Raw genomic sequence first — 26,710 nt, 5'->3', positions numbered from 1 at the left:
TTTTCCTTTTTTTGCTCCGCCAATGGGGGGGGGGGGCTGGATCCGCCTATGTATCACATACACATGGGGTTGGGCAAGACGACCCAAATCATTGAGGGCCGTTGAAGCCTTGGGTTAGACCTGGGCGTTGGGGTTTTAGTTCTTGACCACGACATTGGTGATACGATATTTGGGTTTTGCCATGTATGGGCGTGGGGGTGTGTGTATTTGAGTTTTGTCAGACGTGTATCAATCAGATATGCTTATTCACGTCTGCATGGGACCGACCTTTAACGTCACCATCCGAAAGACGTGACCAGGGCTCGAACCTCGAACCTCTGCATCAATTATTTGTAACTTCCCCACAGCTTGGATTACACTAACAGGCGCATTGGCCTACTCCTCGCATTATTATTTCAATTTTAATTTGCGAGGTCTCGGACGCATTCGTACGAAGGATTATTCTATGCATGCGGCATGCCCGATTTATACAGTGCCGGTGGCTGTGGTTTCTGAATAAATCTCAAACTAAGGTCGAGTTCTGTTGATCAAGAATGGCAGAAAAGGTATTTGAATGATGTTTAGCCTACTAACGTTATCTTTGACAATACATATGTTTTGTCAAATTACTAAAATTTTCATAAGCTTCCTTTATAAACAACAATCGACACAAGTCAAGGGCACAACTACCCCGACAACTACAAGCGCAAGCCGAGCGGCTAGCGGAGGACGCCAGCCGGCGCTGCTCTGGCCTGGTCAACGTACGGTACCGTACCGGTACCATGGGTATGGTTGGAACTACCCCTTATCGACCACCTAATCTTCTAAGCATCATATCTGCGAAAATATTCATCAATTTTACCCAGTTTTCGTCTCATTTGTGCTGAAAATTAAGCAGATCAGATTCCCATGTTTCGCACGGCGACTCCGATTAATTAAATCCGCGTATATATCGACGAACAACAAATACGACGATTTTACATTTGCTCATTTGCACCCATCTTTTGAAACCGACCACCCGCGATACACTAAGTTTACGGCCGATTCTTGTCGCGGTGGCGAAGAATTTTAACTCTTCCAAATCAGTTCTATGATGTCAACATGCTAAATGATCGTCTCACTACTTCCATTGCGAGCTCCGGTACATGATTCGACGATTGACGACGGAAATTTGTTCTAAAGCCGTTTCCTATCGGATTTCTTGGTTTTTCAGCGGGGTTTGGGTCTGGTCAATACAATTTTGATTAATTCTACTCAATTTATACTTTTTGTTGCTTCCTTTTTTCTCGTAAAATCGATTTTTACCGTTTCTATGGACACTGCGCCTACTCTCCCGCGCGTATCGTTTGTAATACGCAATAATTTTAATGCGCGCAAGGTGGTCGGTTTCAAAAGAGGTGGTCGATATGTGGTAGTCTCACCATACTAACCTCGCATGTATGCACTTGTTCACTGCTACCACCCTGCCTGTGGGGAATCTACAGGTAGGACTATGGTTAGACCAAAAGCTTCGGTCTCTGTTTTGTTGGTTGTTCAGCTGAACTTCGTTGGCTTCACTCACCAAATACAGAGACCGAAGTTCTAGCGCGATCTGTACAGGGGACTCAATGGCCATATGTTTATGTACTTATTACTTAAGATCGGATAAAACGGGGAAGTGAATTTGCGCGACAGCCGAGGTAAGTCACTGTTTTTGTTCCATTTAACTTCATTTTTCTCCGTTTTTTGGCAATTGATGCCAAGAGGATATATAAATTTGCACTCTGGTCACTATAATTTTCGAAATTTTTATTCATTAAAGACAAAAATTGAAAAGCCCCGACGGGGGGATTTTGCATTGCAAGTCCCCTAATGGTGGCTGCACGATAGCGAGCCGTCTGTGTACGAGGAGAAATAAAAAAGAAAAAGTTAAAAAACTCCTCGAAACAGACGGCTGCCAGCTGTCTAGACTATGGTATGCCAATGTTGTACAGAGCACACACTTTAAAAAATCATTAAAATATCACTTTTGTGACCAAAATTACTAATTTCCATACAGTTGCAATTTATTTTTCATAAGTAACTTGGGAATAATTTTTGTATTCACCAGAGCGCTCAAAAACTTGAATTTGGGGCATATTTTTTGGTACGCCCTCTATTGGTGGAAAGTAATTAATATGGCAAGAAAATTTTCATTTTTTTATCTCTATTTTTAATTAAGAAAAAAATAATTTAAAGAATCAAATTTAAATAAAAGTCAAGTTGTATGAATAATAGGTGTAATGGAGACTGTCAGTGTAAAAAAATCAAGCATTTGCCCCAAACGAAAAGAAAAAATAAGCCAAACATTGCCACCCTTATTTTGTCACACATGGAGATATAACTGAGAACAAGGTTATATCATAACCTTGTTCACAGAATGAGTGCATGTATGATGTTGTGTGAGTGTGGGTACCTAGTCTTGAGGACGCAATGATGATGATTTTTTTAGATATGTCATATACTTCATCATTGACGTCTTGACACTCTCTCCATAGTGTCTTAAGCGAAGGACCAAAACAGATGGATTTCCCCAAGAAATCCATCTTTTTAAACCGAAATCAAGAAAATTCTATCAATTTTATTAATTCTTACACCTTTGGTTTTAAATATCATTACATAAAAATATAAAAAAATGAAGATTTCTTACCTAACTGATGCCGCGTAGACCTCTCGTTCCACATGTAAACAACGGAAATACAATAGCGTCGACCCTTGAACCGCTTATGTATGACGTACTTCCGAAAGCAATGCCGTCTAACGAACAATTGAGAGATAAAAATTCTTATTTAACAAATATTAAAATTTATTTCGTGATCATAAATAATTAATATATAATAATATGAATTATTTTCAATCAAAAAATAAATTCTTATATTTGTTAAATAAGAATTTTTATCTCAAAATTGTTCGTTAGACGGCATTGCTTTCCGGAAGTACGTCATACATAAGCGGTTCAAGGGTCGACGCTATTGTATTTCCGTTGTTTACATGTGGAACGAGAGGTCTCCGCGGCATCAGTTAGGTAAGAAATCTTCATTTTTTTATATTTTTATGTAACGATATTTAAAACCTTCCTACGCATTAGGCGTAGGAAGGTGTAAGAATTAATAAAATTGATAGAATTTTCTTGATTTCGGTTTAAAAAGATGGATTTCTTGGGGAAATCCATCTTTGTTTTGGTCCTTCGCTTAAGACACTATGGAGAGAGTGTCAAGACGTCAATGATGAAGAAGTATATGACATATCTAAAAAAATCATCATCATTGCGTCCTCAAGACTAGTGGGTACCCCTGCTCGGCCCGGTAGCTACAGCTGGCAGTGGCAGCCATCTGTTTTTTTAACATTTTAATTTCTTTTTATTTCTCCTCGTACACAGACGACTCACTATCGTGCAGCCATCAGGGAGTTAACGATGCGAAATTTCCTCGATGGTGCTCATCGATTTTTGTCTTTGTTTAGGCCTATTTCATTTTCATAAAAATAAAGAACTACCAAAATGAAGATTCTGTTTTGCCTTTTGGTCTGAAATGCACCAAAACTGGAAAAAAATAAACCTAAAGGTCAAGTCCGCCTCAGAAAACTGTTGATTTGAATCAATAGACACTCATTCAATGAACAAGGTTATGATAACCTTGTTCTCAGGTTATATCTCCATGTGTGACAAAATAAAGGTGGCAATGTTTGGCTTATTTTCTCTTTCCTTTGGGGCAAATGCTTGATTTTTTTACACTGACAGTTTCTTAGACCTGTTAATTCATACCGCTTGGCTCTTATTTAAATTTGATTCTTTGTATAATTTTTTCTTAATCAAACATAGAGATCAAAAAATGAAAATTTTCTTGCCATATTACTTTCCACCAATAGAGGGCATACACAAAAGTATGCCCAAAATTCAAGTTTTTGAGCGCTCTGGTGAATACAAAAATTATTCCCACATTACTAATGATAAATAAATTACAACTATATGGAAATTAGTAATTTTGGTCACAAAAGTGATATTTTAATGATTTTTTAAAGTGTGTGCTCTATACAGCATTGGCATACCATAGTCCTACCTGTAGATTCTCCACAGGCCAGATGGTAGCAGTGAACAAGTGTCAATAGATAGAGAAAAATCAGACAAGCACAATGCTGAAAATTTCATCAAAATCGGATGTAAAATATCAGTAGAGGCGCTGGTCCAAAAATTGGGATTGTCCCAGAAAACAAGGATATCCTCATAAACCAATACAAATCATGTCTTGATAAATTGAGACTGTCCTTGTTTATGGGGACGTTTTTTTTCACTTCCCCCTACGGGACAAAGTCAGCAATTACGGAAATTGAGAGTGCTAAAAATAGATTCAGTGACCTCAATTCCCCCCAGTTCACCATCTATTTTTCATGACTTACCGTCTTCCAATAATCTTGTTATGAAACGTGATATGTTTACATTGACTAGCACACTTGATTGGTGTAGGCACTTGACAGGTGAATGAACTTTCCTAGATTTCTTGTGTGAAGAAATCCTTATAAACTGAGACAGTCCCTGTATGTAAACTGGGACGATCCCAATTTTCTGACCAGCGCCTCTACTGAATATCAAAGAAAGTTATGACATTTCAGAGTTTCGCTTATTTTTAACAAAATAGTTATATGAACGAGCCAGTTAAATCCAAATGAGAGAGTCGATGATGTCACTCACTCAATATTTCTTTTGTTTTTTATTGTTTGGATTAGGCCTATACAATATTTAAATTTTTACGAATTTGATGATTTAGGACCTCCTTGCCTGGAGCACAAAATGTTAAAATAATGGAGTTCCACGTGTTCAGGGAGGAATAGCCTGGAGGAGTCTGGGGAGTAAAATCCTCTACCTATGTAGGGTTACTCCCCTAACGCCTGGCTCAGCTTTATATGCCTGGCTGTAGAGGAAAGGATTACCCGTGGTGAACCTTGACCTAAATCACCAATTTTATTATTTGTTTTTCAATTTTCACCCAAAGTTATGTACATGGGCAAGTTTTATGTTTACTTTTTTATATTTTCTAATTTTCATTAAATAAATAGTAGTAAAGTTGAAAAAGTTAAGAGCAAGAGCGTTCACTTACCCTGTCTGTTTACGTCGCCATTTTTCTTTCTTTTGTTATCGATACCTAGATACCACACGCGTGCAGAGCTGCAACCTAGATTTTAAAAATACATTTGCCGATTATTATCACGATTTGTAAAATATTTGTTTCGGTTGATAAATATAAAGTAATTTATATGATATTTATTGATTAAAACAAATATCTTGCGATTCCTGATCTATCGGCAGATGCAAGTATTTTTTTAATCCAAGTTGGCAGCTCTACACTGTAGGTAGAGCCTTTGCGACCATTGTATGTAGTATGGGGATAGCACCACACAATTGTTTACACCAATTCTCTCACTTTTCTCTTTTGATGTATGCTCTAGAATTCTCATGGACTTGGTAAAAGACAATCAGATAGTGATAAATTGGTAAGTGTTTATAATTTGAAAACAATCTCAGGTGGTGTGAACACATGCTTTAGATGTGGATTTTTTAACTGTAGCATTTTGATCAATTAACTGTTTAATCTGTATAATTAAGCTAATCTGTCCTATGGCTTATCCATTTTCATTGATTCTACTTTGGTAAATTGACATTGACCTTTGAGGCATTTCCATAGAGATATTTTAAAAGTACATAATTAGAAAAAATTGTATTTGAACAACAGAGAGTGATAATTGAATATTTTCCTGATGTTTGAAAATATAAATATGACTCAATGTTTATACAAATTACAATGATCAGTTATGTGTTACAAAAGAATGACTTTTATATTGTGTTTTAACAAAACAAATTTTAATCCACTCTTTATACTTGTATAGATCTGAGACCCAGATCTGAGATTGTGTATCTACAATGAATCCAATCTGGCAGGCAGAATTGAGCTTGAATTCTTTGTCTTTATAGATCTCTAAAGTCAAAGATCTCATAGAATACAAAAAAACAACAAAGTACTCATTCATTTATCAAAAAAATTGAATGTTGAAAAAGATAAAATAAAGTTGGCGATGATATACTGTATCATGGGAGTAAGAGATCCAGATCATGAGTGGATTTCTTGGTATTAGTATCAGCCTCAATGTCAAAAGTTATTTACAAAGTATAAGTTTATAAATTTCATAAGTAACCACAGATGTTTAACATGTGGGTACCTCTTGAGTTTGATCTTCTATCCTTTGAAAATTGGAAGGATGATTGCATTATGGAAATGTAACATTTCTTGTAAGATTATTGTTTGGGCATATTTTTCTTGTACATGTAGTTCAGATTGATTAGTTCAATTGTGATGTACACATTTTTGTTGTTGTTTTGATCTTGTTTTCAAAACATTTGCTCATGTTGATATCATTAGTGGGCGATTCCACACTAGAACTTCAAAAATATCATAAATTTCAACATGCTTTCAATAAGTCATAAGTAGTGTAATATTTTACTATGATACCTAAATTTTATGAAAATTATGAGTTTTAACCAAAAGTGAAGACAGATATAGTTTTAATTGGGGGAACAATGGAATTTTAAATTTTCAATAATTTTGCTAATTAAATAGTCAAGTACAAACACAGCCTGAAACAATTATTTGCAAAGCAAGAGAAGATTGAAAATATTGCAGATCAATAGAATAATATATCATTGATGGTTCCAAATAATATCTACAACATTTTCATGATCCATAATAGGGGCAGCCCTGATTTTTCCGAACCTATTTTTGGCAATGTCCCGTACGACACATGACAATGCAAAAGTTTTTCCTACAATTTTATTTTTGATGATGCAATTTCATAAAATCAGTTTCTCTTTGTTTGACCCATGGGTGATCGATTTATCCCATAAGGATCTAATTACTGCCCTTCATTTTTCAATTATTGTCCTATTAAAAGTTGTCCCGTACGACACACGCTGTGTCGTACGGGACATGTCCCGTACGACACACAATATAATAATGCATTTAATTGCAGGATTTTGATTCAGAAACCATAAATAGTAGGCATATTTAAATTCATTTAATTGATTTAACATAAAATGAACTGAAAAAGTATTTTGTTTATATCCATAGAACATGAAATAGGTGATTCTAAACATTTTAATTGACTTCATGTAGGCTTATTCTTTTGTGAATCCCTTCAGCTGAACTGGTGATTTTCACTGATCAGAGCAGGTTAGTTTCTTTTCATTGAGCATGAAAAGAAAACTATAAACTATAATTATTTCAACCTAGCCTGGAAGATGACTTCCTCTTGCATGCTAATGTGGATTTATTATAACTGTATAAGATGTAACAAAAAAATACATATCAATCATCATGGTCATCTATTTGGACTTCCCTTGATGATCACTATTTTTATATACAGTATTGAAACTCCTTACTTTTTTCAAGTTGTAAAAAAAATCTGGAAAATAAGACAAACCATATGGTTTCATGAAATGCAGATGGGTTTGAAAAAGTAGAACCGCATTTCTTTAGAAAAAAAATTGTGGAATTACAAGTGACAGTTGTGACATATATCATGTAGATATACATTTTATATAAAAAATTATAACATTTTAGCCCCATAATTTACACAAAGTTTCATTCATTCATTGTTTAAATAGTGTTTGGAAATCATCAATTAATTCCCTAAAATATAACTTCACACAAAACCTCAAGTTTTTCAGCTCGTAAAATGCTGTGAACACTTGTACATTTCCCATCATGAAAAAAATTATAACATATTGCTCCCAAATGTATATAGATTGAGGTTACTTAATTATATTGTCCTGAATGACTACTTATTAAAAGATTTTTCATAAAAAGGAAGAATTTAGGGGCAATGCTCCTTCTGATTGATAAAAAGTTCATTTTTTTTATTCAGGCTGCCCAGTACAACACGCAAGTGCCCGTACGACACACAAGTGTCCCGTACGACACAGAAGTGTCCTGTACGACACACAATTGTCCCGTACGACACATTATTTTGTTTATGATATATTGACAGAAATATTCAGCTAATAGCGGTTTCTAACCTAATGAATGTCTTAGTTTGATAGGATTATCATTATCATCAGCCAAATAATGTGATTGAAGAAGTCAAAGTGACATAAAGTAAGAAAGTTTGGCTTCAATTTAGAGATGTCCCGTACGACACATTTTGAATGTCCCGTACGCCACAATGTTCTCGAAAATTATAATTTGCTTTATTTATTCATGAATGTTTATTTTGGTTTCTTTTATAAATGTGTTTGTTCTTGGGTAATTGAGTGTCAATTTGAGTTCAGTTTCTATGAAATTTATCTGCCCAACTCACAGAATTTTGAGTACAAACTTGAGGTTTCTAAAAAAGCCACTTTTTCTGCGTCCGTACAACACATTACTATTTTAAATCTGTATTATACAGGATATGAATTCAAGTCATGTTAAGTCTTGGTTTTTCTAACACTCTGGTAGTACTTGATGATCACCTATAGTTACTGGAATATTTTTTTGTTTTTTCTTGTCAAAAACTGTCAAATGTTCTCTCAATGTCCCGTACGACACGTATGGAATCACCCTAGTGCTCAAGGCTATGCTGTAAATCAAGCCAGGAATCGAACCCTGGACTTCCACAATACAAAACAGTTGGATAGTTTATACGTTTTTTTTATCCATTTTGCTTGCCTGTTTGATCTGTGTTGGCTCATAATGAAAACATTAACTACCTAACAGCAAAACTTTATCTTTACCTTGTTCTCTCTATTTGTTTTCTACATTTCCATTGCAGAAAGCAATCAGAAAAGGTGGGTGCTATAATTTTTATATCTTGCATGTACATGTAGATTTCAAAATACATTAGTTTTATAGTTTCCAAGAGAATTTCAATACAACCTATTTTTTATGTTTTAGAGCCTAATTAGGTTAGTTAGAGTATTATTTGTGCATTTATAGGTTTTGCTGATGTGGTTTACGGTACACCATGTGGAGTGTTATAGAAGCAGTGGATAGAAGAAGAGAGGAAGTGGATAGGCGAGAAAGTGGAGATTTTGAGAATAGAGTATTCTTTCTTGAGAATAGTCCTGAAAAGGACTGTAAACCAGAAGGAATGTTGAGTGAGAACAGCTTGAGTAGTAGAGCTGATGAGGAGATGCTGGCTTGCGTCGGCGAGTAGAGATGATGAGTAGTAGAGAGACTCGACGTTTCGGACAGGTTGACTCTCCGTCTTCAGGAGTGAGTGTTCGCTCGGCGTGCGGCGGTACTTATGGCGTGCGTGCGGACGTGGGGGAAAGCTCTATGCCGGCGGTCACGGCGGGTTGACGTCGTAGGTGGCGCTCTGTGTGTGGGTCGGCGGTTTTGGCGGGAAACGAGTGGGCGTCGTATGCGGACGTGGTGAGTAGACGGCGGCGTGAGTTACGGCGGTGTGTGTGTGTGTCGGCGGTGTGTACATCAATGGTGGCGTTCTGTGCGTGTTGGTCGGCGGACTCGTCGGGTGAGCTTCGGCGGGAGTGAGTGGGTGGCCTGGTGTACGGATGAGGTGTTGGGTCGTCGGCGGAGGTTGTAGCGAGGTGTCGGTGGCGGTGGTGTGTGTGTCGGCGGAGTCCCTGGTTGAGTTGGTGATGCAATCAGACTGCTGTGTTGGGTAGGAGGGCTTGGTGGAGTGACGGTGGACGGCTGGTTGTTTGTGGATTGGTTAGAAGTTTGATGGTGACGTAGGATTGGGTGCCAGATGCTGTTGATGTGGAGGCCAGGATCTTGAGGCACAGTGTTGTGTTGATGTATCTCAATGGCTTCCCTGACCCTTCTGGTATTCCAGTGCCGGATGTTGGTGATTAGGTGGCTCCTTTCCCATTCTATGCGGTGATTCTCTTGTTGTGCGTGCTTGACGATGGCGGATCGGTCCCAGTCGCTGCGTCGGTGGTGGGTCTTGTGTTCCTTGAGTCTGGTGTCGAAGTCCCGGCCGGTTTCCCCAATGTAGACTTTACCGCAGTCGCAGGGGATCTTGTAGACGCCTGGTTGTTTGTTGGATGGGTGCTTGTCCTTATGAGAGTGAAGGATGGAGTGTAGTTTTCGAGAGGATTGGTGTCTGACGAGGATGTTGGCAGAGTGAAGGATGCGTTGTAGTCGGTGTGAAGTCTTGCCGATGTAAGGTAGTACTATGGTGGCGACGGGCTTGGTTTCGGATGGGTTTTCGGTGCTGTCGGTGCTGGGTTGATGGTTGGGTGGCTGAGTCTTGATCCTTCTTCTGGGGTAGTGGTTGATGGTGGTGAGTGCATTGGTCACGTGCTTGAGTTCTTGATGTAAGTGTGCCTTGTCGCTGAGTTGGTGGGCTCGTCTGATGAGTGTGTTGGCGACTGATTGGTGGATGGACGGGTGGTGGTGTGAGCGGAAGTTGAGGTAGCGGTCTGTGTGGGTAGGTTTCCGGTACACCTGGTGAGATGGGAATCCAGACGGTGTCTTAGTGATGAGAACGTCTAGAAATGGAATTGAGTTGTCGCGTTGGGTCTCCATGGTGAACTTGATGCTGGGGTGCTGGTTGTTGAGGTGGTTGAGAAACTGGTGAAGGTCGGGTGTGCTGTGCGGCCAGATGACAAAGGTGTCGTCGACGTAGCGGAGCCAGAGTGAAGGAGGTTTGTCCGCAGTCTTGAGTGCTTGGTGCTCAAAGTGTTCCATGAAGATGTTAGCGATGATTGGTGAGAGAGGTGACCCCATGGCTGCTCCTTGTAGTTGTTTGTAGTAGTTGTTGCGCCATTTGAAGGAGTTGGAGTTGAGACAGGTGAGGAGGAGGTCGTGGATCTGGTCTGGTGTGAGATTGGTTCTGGATGCTAGGTCTGAGTCTGTGATCAGGCGTTGCTTGATGATGTCACATGCTTGGTCTACAGGTACGCTGGTGAAGAGGGAGACGACATCAAAGCTGACGAGTGTGTCGGAGGGCCGGATCTTGGTTTTGGAGATGACGTCTATGAAGTGCTTGGAGTTGGTGACATGGTGCTGGGTCTGGCCTACGAGTGGTTGGAGGATGTTGGCCAGATGGCGTGCTGTGTTGTAGCAGGGTGACCCACGAGTGGAGATGATAGGGCGGAGAGGAGTGTTAGGCTTGTGTATCTTGGGTTGTCCGAATAAGATAGGTGACTTGGCTGAAGACGATCTGAGTTGGAAGTAGAGTGCCTTGGGTAGTGCATCAGATCGGTGTAGGGTCAGCAGTTGTTGGTTGATTTTCCTTTCGTTGGCCTGAGTTGGGTCTCTGTTGAGTTTGGAGTAGGTGTCCTTGTCTTGGAGAATCTCTTCGATCTTGTCATCGTATGCGTCTTGGTCCATGATAACGGTGGCGTTGCCCTTGTCAGCCTGAAGGATGTGAATGGCTTGGTTACGTCGGAGGTCCTGGATAGCAGAGCGTTCGTCTTTGGATAGGTTCTGTTTAGGTGGCTTGGCGTCGGAGAGGGCATTGGTTACCTTAAGTCTAATTGCGTTGGCGGCCTCTTTGGAGAGAAAGCGGAGCTTGGGTTCGACTTGCTGTACGATGTCGGAGAAAGGGATCTTCTTAGGAGCTACGGCGAAGTTGAGTCCAACCCACACACAGAGCGCCACCTACGACGTCAACCCGCCGTGACCGCCGGCCTAGAGCTTTCCCCCACGTCCGCACGCACGCCATAAGTACCGCCGCACGCCGAGCGAACACTCACTCCTGAAGACGGACAGTCAACCTGTCCGAAACGTCGAGTCTCTCTACTACTCATCATCTCTACTCGCCGACGCAAGCCAGCATCTCCTCATCAGCTCTACTACTCAAGCTGTTCTCACTCAACATTCCTTCTGGTTTACAGTCCTTTTCAGGACTATTCTCAAGAAAGAATACTCTATTCTCAAAATCTCCACTTTCTCGCCTATCCACTTCCTCTCTTCTTCTATCCACTGCTTCTATAACACTCCACATGGTGTACCGTAAACCACATCAGCAATTGTACATGCCACCATGCAAACCTTCAAACAACATCTGATTTATCAGTTTGTTGATATATGAGTTCTACATGTATACTATACTTAGGACAGTTAAAAGATAAGGAGAATTGCTGGCCTCTCAAGTCCTTACTGGTATATATTAGGCCAGTATGTACATGTATTTTTTTTTTTGCAGGAGTTTCTGCATTTTATTCGGAAATCAATGATAAATTAACATGTTCACATAATTGAATGAATACAAATTAAATGTGACAATTTAAAAGATACAATGTAAATAATACAAACAAGACTGATAATTAAATCATACCTAAGCATGTGATATAGTTCGGTAAAATACAGGGGCCAGCTACTATAAGCACAGAGGTGCTTGAAGCAATAGCAGCCAGTATTGTGGACTAAATTCTTATGTCTATTGATTTCATTGTCAATCTTTTTGTAACGGTTAAGAGCAGGATCTTTTTAGTGAGTGGATATGTATAGCCCCGAAACCTATGCCATGGGGGTCCAGGGGGACAAATAACTAGACAATTTCCAATTCATCCAATTGCCAACTCGTCTAATATCATTTGGTCTACCATCAGTTTGTCCACTATCCACATGGTCTAATTGCCAATTTGTCTACTCACCATTTTGTCTAATAATCATTGCGTCCAATTGCCATTTTAGTCCATATACCATTTGGTCTAATTGGACTAAGTGTTAATTGTGCAAAATGAATGAAAATGAATATTAGACCAACTGATTATGAGACGAAATGGTCATAGATGAAATGGTGATGAGACAAAGCGATGATTGAACCTAATGGTGATTGGACCAAGCGGTTGTAAGACGAAATGTTGATGGACGGAATAGCACTAAACTAAATGAAGGTAGACCATGTGGTGAGTGGACGTGTTGGCAGAAGACAAATTGGCAATTTACCGTTTTCACAGTATAGGCCTACAGAGTTTAAAAAAAACTACAATTGCATATTTGTAGGTGAGAAGTCATAATATTTTTCCTTCTGTGAGTTTTGAAATAGTACTGGGTGGATTGGTGTGATAATTGCCATGAGTGCTGGTTGGAAAAAGAACCTATTGTACACATGGAAATGACATTCTGATCATAATTTAGGTTTATGTCCAATTTCAAATGTTGCAAGGGTCAAGATTGTATGATGGATTACTGGGATCATCATGTACATGTGAGTGATTGGATTTGGTGGTCAAAACTCACACTCTAAAAGGTGTTAGAGGTCATGGCTTATTATCAAGGCAGATTGTCACATTAATCTATTGATTGAGTGTTTGTAATGTATTTTTGATATCTGGCAATCACAGTCCTGAGTATTCATTTAATCTCATTTCTTCTTTTATTTCTGCGATTAGAACTCTCAGAAGTCCCATTTGGTGAATTACAGAAACTGCAAGAAAAAATTGGATCCAAAAAGTGAGTCAAATATTTCAGGTTATGATTTTAGTCTAATTAACAGTAACTATCATTAAAGCAGATACGAACCAATAGTGCCATCCTGAGTCCTCAACTACTCATACCTGGCCAGTTTCCTGACCCATACTGCTAGTGTAGTCTAGTAATTTAGACCCACTTGAATGATAACATGCTAATTAACTAAGTTTTTACCGCAATAATTATGTTACCAAGTAGCAAAACAATTACTTTTCCTCTAAAAACATTTTAGTTTCTAAATACAATTATAGGTCAATTTATTCTCAGTAGTATTAGTAGATATATCTGAATATATTTATTTATAACACAGTCAGTGAGAGACCACACACAGTTCACTCACCTTGAATACTTGGTATAGAAGGAGAATTTACTTTTTTTTTCATTTCTTGAACGTCACTTAAATAGCAAAAAAAAAAATTTTTTAACTGGCATGGTAAAAAATACTGAATTTATGTAAATGTAAATGCAAGGTGGAAATACATGTGTGTGATTTATTTCGAAGATTTAAACATTTTGATCAGCACAGGGAGCTCTTGTCTCTACCCATTTATGTGCATATTTGTGTGAGTTGTTTCATCATAAAAACATTGTCAGGGATTCTGTCTTTTACCAGGAGAAATATTTTTGCTGTGGCTGATCATGTTTTAGGTACTGTATCTTAAGTTGAGACCATATTTCTTAAAATCATTGTTCTGCTACCACAAGCTCTTTGAAAATAATTTCTTTGCTAATCCTCTGATAATAAATCACCAGTCTCTCTTGTTAGAACTCAGGTTTAATTCTATGAAGGGATTAATACCCAACCTAGCCATCTGTCTCTAGAATTGATTGGTCAATTAAGAGCATCCTTTACACCCTTCTTTCAAGATTAAATTCTGTTTCGTGTTTTCAGAGTGGGACTAGTCTTAAGGGATTGTGTTAATTCAATAAAGTCTACATTTAATTTAAGAAATGTACCACACACAGCAAATTATTAATTCTATGGTGCCAGATCACAGAAAAAGGAGATAGATATTTTGGTCTGAAGAGGTAATTTAAAGATAAGGGGGGAATAATATGTTGCTGATTCCCAAAGATATCAATATTTCAATGTACTTGGTTTAAAACTTTGTGGCAAATTTTCTGGTATGTTTGCACCATTATGAATATGTTATTATGCTTGCAGAGAAAAAAAAAGCTGTATGCAATTGCAAAGTTTGCCTCATGATACACTTGTGTTTATATCGGCTGTATATTAAAGATAGTTTCTTTTAAAACACATTTCACAGGTACAATGAAGCCCTATTTGGCAAACAGGAGCAGAAATCCCATGATGCATCTAAACCATTCAAACGTGCCAATAAGAACAGGTTAGTGATGTGTTTAACTTTGATTTATGAGACCCTGTGATATCTATGCAAATGAAGATGGCCATTACATTCATTACAGTATATCCATAAGATCCATGCTGACATTAGATTGCAACAATATTTTCTGTTATTTCGTAACATTCTATGTCCTGACATTAATTTCAAAGATTCTTTATGATTTTTCTAGACCACGTGAAGAATCTTCTAAGAAACCTGTATCAAGATTCAGGAATGTGGTAGAGGTGAAGAAACAGGTCAGTGTTCATAATCCTTTTGTCACACAAGAATGATTCATACATTCAATGATGCACAAATCTTGGTCTGCTGCAAAGATATTAAGCTGAATAATATTTCTATAGGCCTGAGTGTTTTATGTAAAATGCCAGAACCTTTCCAATGTGAATTAAGTTCTGGCAAAGTCTTTCCAATTCTTGTCCTTATATAACAAACGACAGCAGCATCATTAGGCCAATAAAATCAATCTGAGAGTAAAATGTTTGGTACCAGTAGGGATGTACGTCTTGGAAACATTTCAGGATATTTATTATTTATGTTAAATTTTTGCAAAGATGCAACTTGTGCACATGTGCTCTTCCACATGTTAAAAGAACTATATAAGTATGTTAGGAGATATATGCATGTTCTAATATACATTTCAAAGTTCAGACAACAATTAGAAATATGATTAAGAGATTGCATCTTTCAACTAAAAAGTCACAGAAAAATGTTTTTTAAGGAAAGATTCCATCGTAATTGATATACATGCTGAGCCTGAGCGGCTGAATTAACTCACTCACATGCATGCCGACTATGATCTAGGTTGTGAGTACATGACACATGCGCAGTGTCTTATAATGACATGAACTTACACCAGTTTACTATGGTAACTTACAATTCTAAAACTCCTTATTGTAGAATAAGTGATTTTGGATGGGAAAGTGAGGAGGTGCTACATGCTATAATCCTGCTTTGTGATTTCATTGATGATGGTGTGGAAATCAAAGGGATTTGTGGATGTGGCCGAGACTATGCATTGAGCAATGATTTATTAAAAGCAATATTTTTTTCTCTCTCTCCCTGTCTATGACACATGCCTGCTCTCCAATCAGTTACTCTCAATAAATTTTACATTCATCTGACCTTTTTTTTTTCTCTCACTCTTTTTTTCAGATGGCAAGAGATCCTCGGTTTGATGATCTGTCTGGAGATTTCAGGGAAGAAACATTTGAAAAGAATTATCAATTTCTTTCTGACATCAAGGAAAGGGAGAAAGGGGTGAGCTTACAATTAAAGGGCCCTGTCCCCTTTGTTAACAGCTTTATACCAATTTCATTTTATCTTTTTTCATACCTAAGCCGTTGAATATGGAGTTAGGTGAATACTTTGGTAAAGAACAGTTCCCTAAGGCATTTACCTATACTGAAAATTTGCCACTGTTGCTTTTTTGTATTCTCTATGACAGTTATGCCCCTCCCTCAGCTTATAGGCTCTTTCTAGACATATCATTGGGGCTCATTGCTGGAAAATTAAATTAGGGTTAAGTCTTTATATTACAGATTGGTGTGAAGTGGCCAGAAGAAAAAGCAATTTTTTTCAAAATTACTTTCAAAGATTAAATATGTGGCACAAAGACAGACTTATGATAATTCACATTAAATTTTTGGTAGTGGAATGTTTTGTCTATAATAATCATCATTATGATTGTATTTTTCCTCTTTTTTTATCTAATATTGTATAGGAATTGGAGAAGTCAATGAAGGAAACTAATGATCCTCAGAAGCAACTCAAGATTCAAAGATATCTCTATAAATTGGTGAGTTGGATTTTCTTTCTTTGGTTGTCCATTTAATTCTTAAAACTGTGTATCTCAACCAGGAGTGTGATTGATGGCACGGTTTCCACAGTCATGGAAAGTCCTGGAAAAATTTGTGGTCATGAAAAGTCAGGGAATTTGGAAAATTTGTGAAAAAGTCATGGAAAAGTCATGGAATTGCATTTACTTCTTGGCTATGGCAGCTTTCCAGATTGTCCTGTCTCGCAACTCTCATACTCTGCTATTATAATTGGTGTTCATGATTTCCATTTTTCCCAGTTTTGTGACATCCCAAATTCTGCATAACTCCTGGGATGTCACAGGAGGTCATGGAAAGCAGCAATATAGTCAATTAAAAGTCAAGTAAAAGTCTTGGAATTCTGTGATGGTTATTAGTTAAGAAAAAGCTATATGGAAATGGACACCCCTTCACAGAACCTACAAATACAATGCATGACTTAGTAAAATATTAATAAGGAGCATTGACTTTGAAAGGAAAGAAAGATAAGCATATTTCAGTATTGATTCTTCCATACCTACCAAGGTGATGCATTGTACAATTTTGATAAATGATATATGCCTTCGCTGCACTGGCTCCCTATCAAAAACCGGATTATCTTTAAGATTTTGTTGCTTGCCTTTCATAGTATTCGTGGATCAGCACCACAATACAGTCTTTCATTTACCAATCACTACAGACCAGGCAGATCTTTGCGCTCATCCACCTCTGGCTTCCTTGTCATTCCGATAGTTTCAAAAACTTTGGGGGAAAGATCATTTGCTTTTGCATGCCCCACTTTGTGGAATAGCCTTCCTGAAGACATAAAAAAATGTACCTCTGTCGAAACTTTCAAAAATCTTCTAAAAACTTTGCTATTTAACTCTTAGCTCTTTATGCGCCTTGAGCACTCTACAGAGTGGATTTGGCACTTTACAAGTCTCATTATTATCATAAAATTCTATATTGGGTTATTGTTGAATTGACCATGTTGTAGTATGCATGCAGGGAACTAGTTAAGATGTGGCTTTGTCTTGGCAATATGATTAACCCTAATACTCCCGGTTACACTTCGTAATTCCGAAGGTTCTTTATTCCGAAGGTTCGTAATTCCGAAACACGTAAATTGCCTATACCTCGATGTTCGTTAATCCGAAAACGAAAAAGGGTTCGTTAATCCGAACATTTGTGGCGTAATTCCGACGATTCGTTATTCCGAAGGTTCGATAATCCGAAAACGAAATAAGGTTCGTTGTTCCGAAGGTTCGTTAATCCGAAAACGAAAAAAGGTTCGTTGATCCGAAAACGAAATAAGGTTCGTTTTTCCGAAGGTTCGTTAATCCGAAAACGAAATAAGGTTCGTTTTTCCGAAGGTTCGTTAATCCGAAAACTAAATAAGGTTCGTTAATCCGAAAACAACATAAGGTTCGTTAATCCGAAAACAAAATAAGGTTCGTTAATCCGAAAAATGAAAACCGGGAAAGCAGAGGCAAGGGGAGGGGGGCGGGGGACACTTTTGCCGTTCAATTATTATGAGGATGGGAAGGCAAGGGCGGCCGAACGAATTTTCGTTGGGGGTAAAGCCAAAAAATGACACTCATACGTCAAAATGGGCACTTTGGTGATATTTTCACCTTAAGATTATCATCTGCTTGAAGTCATTGTGTGTTTGATAGTGATTAAGTAGAGAAAAACTTTTTTGAAGTGACTTATTATGGCAAAATGTATATTTAGGCTTTATTTTTCGGGAGAGAGTATAATGAGCGAGCGGCTTGGTAAAACAAATTCAAGGGTGAAGTTGTATAACGTTTTTTGTGGTCAATTATTCTTAAAATGGCATTATTGCGAGGTGTTGCGAGCGTGAATCACAAGCTAAAACTTAAGGTTATTTCAATAAAAAATGAAAATTAGTTTTTAAAAATCCGAGCAGATTTCTGCTGTCATTAAAAAGATGTGCATCTAACTAAAAAATTAACACGAGCGCAAAACGCGATCTTAAACATATTGACCAGAAAAGGAAACTGTTAAAGAAAGCATTTAGTGACCTTTTTAGGATGCATATTTCACCGATCGAATGAGAGTGCGAAGCGCAAGCTGAAAATTTTCAATATTCCAGCCTGAAAACTTAATTTAACTTGTATACTTTAAAAAGAGTATTTTATTTCGAAAAAAAATATGAAAAACGGCATATTTATTTTTGAAAAAGGAACTTTCCCATTTCGGAAAATATTAATTCCCCTGTTTTTTATTTCATTTTTGATGCCTCCTGCCTCCCTCCCGGCGGATCCAACTTTCGTCAAATAGAGGGGGGGGGCAATTTTTTTAGCCATATTTTCCTTGATCGGCAGTTTAAAGTTGATTTTTGTTTGTTTCTTTGAAAGGGTAGTCCTAACAGTCAATAATTAGCTTTATCCTTATGAAATAAAGTAAATATGTAATAACATGATAAACCCTTTTTAAATAATGCGAGCGCGTGCTACATATTTTTGTTAATATGATGGGCAATATGTTTGTGATCTTCAAAGCGAGATGCCTATGTAACTAAATTTAGACAATAACTGCTAGCAAGAAGCGCGAACAGAATTTTTAAATATATAAGCTCTGACCTGATCTAAAGGGGACATTTTAAGAACTTTTTGCAGTTAGCCATGAAGACGATGCGTGTTTTAACCAATGGCGGCGGAACTTTTTGTGGGGGGGGGGCAAAGCAAAAAAAAGGGGCCAATAGGGGCAATTTGGTGCAAACGGATATTTTCACCATTAGATTATCATCTGTGTAAAGAGGTTGTGTGTTTTGTAGTAACTAAATTGAGCACAAATTTTTAAGTGATCACTAAAGTTATATATTTACGTTTCATTTCTGCGAGCGTAGAGAGCAAGCGGTTTGAGGGAAAAAGTCAAATCTGAAGATGTAAAATTCACCTTTTTGGTCAATTACTGTTAAAAGGGCGTCCTTGTGAGATGTTGCGAGCGAATCACGTGCTCAAACTTTTGGAAATTTCATGTGGGCCTAGAATGATATTGATAAAGATATTATTTACCCAGGGAAGCCACTTCAGTTCTGAAAACTATTCTCCCAGCTATTATTATTTTTTTACAAGAATGCTTAGTATTTCCAGTTTTCAGGTTTGAAAATCAGAAAAATTTGGCTCACGTTTCTCGCTCGCATCAAGTATTGTTTATTGAGGAACTCATTCTATTCCTGGTTACAAAAAAGAAGTATGAAATGTCCAGTTTTCAGGTTGGAATATCACAAATTTTAAGCTTGCGGTTCGCGCTCTCATTATTTAGTTCGTGAGATATATATTCTATTCATGAGTCACTAAATGCAGTCCTTAAAAGATTACTTTCTGAAGCCTGTTGCATAAAACTTTTTACCTGAGAAAACTCTGGTAAAAAATGAAAACTAAGGTTAGTCTGATTTCCGCCATTGACTTTAGCACAGGGCAAAAACTCCTGTAAAAACAACCTGAGTTTTCTCAGGTAAAAAGTTTCATGCAACGGGCCCCAGGTCAGTATATAAACAAATTACAGCTCGCCCTCGCATTAGTTCTTTAGAAAGATACACATCTTTCTCGGGATTACAAAAAATGCTCCGAATGCTCACTTCACGTCTTGTTACATGAAATGTCTACTAGTTTGAGCTTGCGATTCGCTTTCAACATCTCACAAGGATCATTATTAGTATTATTTTTATTTTTATTACCAGCAGAAGCTGTTATTAAAAATGACGTCCCCTCCAATACAAATCCTATTATCTAGAGGTTGCTCGCACGCTTCCAACACACTTGATCCCCTGCATCTTTAATTAAACCATTTGCTTATAGGCAGCAATTGCTCAGATAAAATCGAAATTAGCCTATGCTTGATCAGGGCGTCTATGCTTTGGCCCCAACACACGCATGTATCATCGATCGTTATTGCATAATATCGTGTAATCTTGTAATGACAACATCGTTTTTGTTACCAAAATGAATTATTTTCATTTTCGGAAATACGAACCTTATTTAATTTTCGGATTAACGAACCTTATTTCGTTTTCGGATTAACGAACCTTATTTCGTTTTCGGATTAACGAACCTTCGGAATTACGAACCTTATTTCGTTTTCGGATTAACGAACCTTCGGAATTACGAACCTTATTTCGTTTTCGGATTAACGAACCTTCGGAATTACGAACCTTATTTCGTTTTCGGATTAACGAACCTTCGGAATTACGAACCTTATTTCGTTTTCGGATTGACGAACCTTCGGAATTACGAACCTTCGGAATTACGAACCTTCGGAAATACGAACCTTCGGAATAACCGAACCTTCGGAATTACGAAGCTTCGAAATTAGAATTACGGTTGTATGCGATACTCCCGGGGAGGGCCATAATGGCCCCCCCCTCAACAATTTTCGCGATATATCTGCTGCGCGAAATTTTTTCACCTCGCAGCTCACTGACTTTTTACATTCAAGTCTCGCACAAATTTTGAGACCAAATTTGTGATGCCCGGGTACGTGGTTACGACATTACGCAACATTATGCAAGTGCATGTCAGACCCAAAATTGCTCATAAACGTGATTTCATGTACAAATCCAATGCAAATTGCGTATTTAGCCAAAATTCATAAATGTTTCATTATTTCTACTTTTACTGATTAAACTTAATTAATTTTGCCTTGTTTATGATCAGAATTATGTCTGGAACAATTTCCATTGAAAAAACAATAAAAAACAAAAAGTAAAAAAACAAAGAAATACATAAGAAATTCATAAAACAATAAAATACATAAGAAATTTATTTCCAAACCAAAGTTTTTTTGAATTACGTTTGTAAAGAATGCTACAAAGAAAATTTTTACCAAAAATTAGCATTCTAGGAGCTTTATTTAGTGAATTAGAGCAAAAAGTATGATTTATGCATAAATTAGCATAATTAATTCATATAAAATAAAATCTCATTATTTTGGAAAATTTTACCATACAGCCTTGTAGATTACATCGCACACTACCAGCGTGCAAATTTTTGCGTCGCTCGCGCGATCGGCGGCCGAGATCTTAAGGGGGGGCCATAATGGCCCCCCTCGGGAAAGACAAGAATCAAAATACCCAGGGAGATTTAGGGTTAAGAAAATGTTCTGAGTTCATTTGTAGTCTTTGAAATAGAAATTTTTGACTTAACTCTTCAATTTTCTTTTATATTGGATTTAATCCAGATCAATTCAGATATTTGGATTTCAATAGATATTTGACCAGGCTGAAAGTGATATAGATTTACACTTTATTGACATCTCTGCATTGTCAAACATTACAGACCTTGTCACCTATCAGAGACAAATCATTTCAGGAAATTATCTTATAAACTGTTTAGACATTGGCTAGAGCAATTTAAAGTAGTATACTTATACAATCTGAACTTATTATAAATTGGCTGTAGGAATGTAGGCATATGAAGGAAACGAACATGCTTAAGAATTGATTATGAGCAAACAGATTAAAGAGGTCAAATTAATGCAATACTTGAAAAGATGGTGTCATACACTACTTTGTTTTTCTGTGTAAGTCCCCCTCTTACTATACAATGTTATTCTCATTCATTTAGGAACAACAAGAAAGGGCGAAGAACAAGAAAAACAGTGCCAAGGAGTTGGAAAAGAAGTACATGAGAAAAGAGAAGGAACTTGTCAAACAAGGGAAGAAACCATTCTTCCTCAAGAAATGTAAGTTGAGTGGTGATTATGGATGCATGGCAGTCCAGTTGATAGAGCAATATTTTCATTAAACAATAAAATTTGGTGGAAGCAAGGTGATATATTATCGTTCTTTGGAAAGGCATGAATCCTTGCCAAGTGTAGAGGACCTAGGCCATATAACTCTGTTCATTAATATTTATAATATTCCTGTTCACTGATATGAATTATATTTTATATGTATGTCATGAAGCTAGTTTGTTTATCTTTGACTCCACACTTGATGTAAAGAGGCATCTTCAGTAATTATCACATTGGATAGCATGTAACTTCTACAACGAATATGATGTTTCTCTTTCCACAAAGTGATGGTATTATGATAAAATTCATTTCATTAGTCTTGAATTTATTGCATATTTAAATATAATAATCCGTAGTTGTGGCAATATTATTGAGATTCAGTTAAGCCTACAGAGAAGGAAGTTTTTTTTTTTTACGAAGTGATGAGTGAAAGCTGTCTCAAGTGTTTAATGTGTTCTGCTGAGATCTGTCAATTTGTACAAGTTCCTATTATAGTGTTGCATTTATGATATCCACTTTCATACAGCAGGGACCTGATAATATTCCTGGATTTTTTATGAACAATTTACTGAAAGCCAATATTCATGTCTCCATAAAAGTGGTTACATTGATGTAATTAAAGAATGTTAATCCATATGTTATTTTGTTGGTCTCTTTGTTTGAAACAGCTGACAGGAGAAAGTTGGAGCTTGCAGAGAAATTCAAAGCACTGAAGAGGAGCGGGAAGGTTGATAACTACCTTGCGAAGCGGCGGAAGAAAAATGCTCAGAAGGACCGGAAGAAGATGCCTTCCCTTGTTCATGATGACAGCTGATTATTATGACATGAGATGAATTAACTACCTGTGTGCATCTCACCGCATGGGCTGCTCTGATGGAAGGAGAAAAAAGTTTTGATTCCTTTCTTAACCATGTTGCATGATGGAATATGATAGAAAAGGACATTGTGAATGAAGGCACTATTCTACAACTTTGGTGCAGTACAGCAATGCATTATTCTAAGACATCAAGCTTACACGAACATTGGAGACCAAGAAACATATCACAAGATAGAATCTGTGTCAGTTGTGAAGAAAAGATTAATGTTTGCACTAATTCAAGTTTGTTACAAGTGGCATTGCAGACACCATTCTATACTACCACTGCAGTCCAGACATAGTACTTGGGTGCCATGTGATTCTCCCTGTATTCTCTCGCCATAGGTATGGGGCGTTGCCGCCTGGTAATAAGACTTACAATTATGGTAACTTTGCGGTTATATCAACTACCATGGTAACAGGGCTCAACAGCCAATCCAAATCAAGTTTCTATGATAGTTACCATAATGGCAAGTTTAATATAGCTGTAGGTCTATATTATATGAAGCAGGTCCATGGTCAGCTTCTAATGACCAAGGATGATACTTCAGCATTATTTGACATCACATGATACATGTAGTAAGGTTTCAAGTACATATATAGCTATTATACCAAGTTATTTTACTGTAACTGTTATAATACATATCTTAGAAATGAAGGTATTATAGTTGTAATTGTATAGATGTTATCCTAGATCTATTGCCTTTTATTAGCTTCTCTGATTTGAAGGTAAGGAAAAACTAATTGTACAAATGGGCAGGATTGCAACATCAGCGCACAAAGGGTTAAGAATCTGTTTCACTGACGCAAGCATATCTCTGCTCTTTCATCCACTGATCATGAACACATGCTATAAATGCCTGAACTGTGGTTGACAAAATCTTTTTCTCTATTAATTTCAACATACAGTATCATGAATTAACAGATTTTTCACAGTCTCCCACTCTCCTGCTGAAGCCTTGATTTATCTGTTTGTCTTCTGATTAAGATGTATTTTCATGCTCTGAAAATGCAATTAAAATAATATGTGACATTAATCATTGTTGTCTTACTTTTGAAAGTTTTTATATATCACTTCAGTTTTTTTTATTAAAAATAATCAGTTTCACATTAAAAATAATTTGATGAGGTTTCCTTTTTCTCAAGCTCAGAACTAGAGCGTGTAAGTTGATTCATTACACAAGAAATTTATGAATATAATAACCAGATCAGAAAAGATGTTGGACTTCTTAATCACCAGACAATAATGATCAGGAAGTTGTGCAGGGGTCTGTTGCAGAAAGAGTTGCATTCAAACGCAAGTAAAAAAAAATCAATGCAAGTCCCAAATACACGCCGTTGATTGGTTGAAAAACAAGTTGCGATTTATTGCAACTCTTTCTGCAACGGGCCCCTGATCAGATATTGATTTTAATGTTGTTCATCTGGTATGATTGTATTATGTAACACAATCTTATGCTAACAAATGGCTGACCTCACACTTGGGTCGATTATTACAAAATAAATGTTTCTTTTTATGAGATCAGCAACATGAAATTCATATCAAGCAAGCATATAAAAGATGCATCAGGGTGATATGAATATAACCGGTAGTAGGACTGTAGAATAAGAAATGTTCAGAATCTTATTTTTTGTCAATAAAGAAAAATTTCGGAAAAGGTTAATAGCAGTTGGTTATTTTTGGCAATTATGTTCACCTATATAGGGTTCCTATTCACTCTATATTATTATGGGATGCATCATTTCTCCTTCCACACCGGCATGATGATGATTACTTTTCACAAAATTTATGTTGGTGGAGGGAGAGAAGGAACCTGAATGGGAAGCCTGTGATGTTGACCTTAAAAAAAATTTGTAATAATTTGTTGTATGCAAGGGTACATAGGATTCTAGCCAGAAATATGGCCATACAAAGATTTTTATTCCCTCCGGGGGGGGGGGGCATGTGTAAACGATATTGAAAAAAAAATAGTGAATTGACCGAACTTGTCTTAAGGGCACTTTTGCATTTTCTAAAGTAAAATTGAAAGATTGTGTGCACACTTTTGGTGAAGTTTGTTGAAATATTCAGATAAAAAACAAGTTTTCAGAGTTTCTTTTGGGGCAACTGCCCCCTGCTCCTATGCTGCATACATCCATGTCTATAAGTATGCTATTGTTGAGAAGGAAACCGGACATTTCATAATGTCTTGTCTTTAGGGCAAAAACAAAAATTCTAGATTTTTCCTTGTCACTATCCATCTTAAATGATTATACTCATATTTGTAATATGATTTATGAATAGGGTATTTCTAGAAATAGGGTTGTGACATTACCTTCCAAAATATCAATTTGAATTGTTCATCAACAAGAGAACCCACCTACCAAGTGACAAAACTTGCAATTGTAAATAACTTGACTTTATTAACACATAACATGGTAAGCATTACATTTGGCTTTTTTAAGTATTGCAAAATTTATACAGGAACAGGAGAAACACCCATTGCATTTGCATTTGGAAATAAGCATAATCATTTAAGATGGATAGTTACAAGAAGAAATCTAGATTTTTTTATAACATATATTTTGACCATGCTTGATTAATATTTCTTGCCCTGTGCTCTTACAGGTACTGCAGTGCAGGCATGAATATTTAAATGTGTAATGGAATATTGTTCCACACTCCAAAACCTATTCAGAGGGGCACTTACTGCATTTTTTCCAAAATGAAAAGAATTTTGTCAAGATGACAAGAATTTCATTAAAAGGTTATTAAAATTCATGTAAGTTGATCAGAATATAGCTCAGACATAGGGAGGGTGGATGATCCCCCAAATGATGTATATTTCTGCCATGGATGGTGATGAATTGTATGTTTGATGAACACTAAAATGTAGGCGAATGTGGTGTGCTGTTGAGAAAGAGATGGGGGGGGGGGGGAGCAAGAGGGGTTGCAAATGAAAATATTGAGACTGAGAGTGGAGGAGAATGAACAAGTGAAAAATGTCAGGTGGGAGATAGCCTTGAACTTTATTATCACAAGGCCTGTTTTAGTTTGAATCTATGTAATAATAAAGCTTTATCAGCTTAAGAGCAAGCAACATGCTGCTTTAGATCACTGGTATATGGGGAGCACTGCTTCCCACCCCATTAGTTTCATGATCAAGAATAAATGAAAAGAAATGAAAATGGTTAAAATAAGATGTCAAAATATATCAATTGGTACTGGAATCCAAAGCCACAGGAAGTTGAACATTTAAACACTTGAGGTGAAAGAAGCATAATGCCTGAATGGACTCAATAGCAGTAGAGCCATGAATGACCATCTCAATTCCATTGGTTCTTTTTTTCATTTTGTGACTTTGGATTCTGGAATTGATTTGAGGGGCTACAGCCTCTTTGTTATTAAACCAATCTCTTAATTATTGACATACATGTGCTTAATAAAGATTATTAAATCTAGCCTACATTTTGTCAAAATTTTGTTCACTTTGACTGAGTGGAATATGTGCAGTGTGCTTGGGAAGTTTCTTTGGAACCCAGTTT

The 26,710-nt window shown here is 37.1% G+C and overlaps 1 protein-coding gene across 1 annotated transcript; it reads left to right on the top strand.

Moving 5' to 3' along the window:
• Positions 1 to 436: 436 nt before the first annotated feature.
• LOC121419321 (ribosomal RNA processing protein 36 homolog) lies at positions 437 to 26,612 on the top strand. Its single transcript, XM_041613731.1, has 10 exons — positions 437 to 545; positions 5,440 to 5,484; positions 8,794 to 8,809; positions 13,331 to 13,391; positions 14,678 to 14,758; positions 14,946 to 15,012; positions 15,929 to 16,033; positions 16,497 to 16,571; positions 22,161 to 22,278; positions 22,998 to 26,612. Exons 1-10 carry the CDS (start codon positions 534 to 536, stop codon positions 23,141 to 23,143), a joined length of 726 nt encoding a protein of 241 aa, XP_041469665.1. The 5' UTR covers positions 437 to 533; the 3' UTR covers positions 23,144 to 26,612.
• The last annotated feature ends 98 nt before the right edge of the window (positions 26,613 to 26,710 follow it).

The sequence above is a fragment of the Lytechinus variegatus genome, chromosome 7, assembly GCF_018143015.1.
Source record: "Lytechinus variegatus isolate NC3 chromosome 7, Lvar_3.0, whole genome shotgun sequence".
Classification (NCBI taxonomy): Eukaryota; Metazoa; Echinodermata; class Echinoidea; order Temnopleuroida; family Toxopneustidae; genus Lytechinus; species Lytechinus variegatus.
The sequence above is the reverse complement of the archived record's forward strand: the minus strand, read 5'-3'. Positions and strand labels throughout refer to the sequence as shown.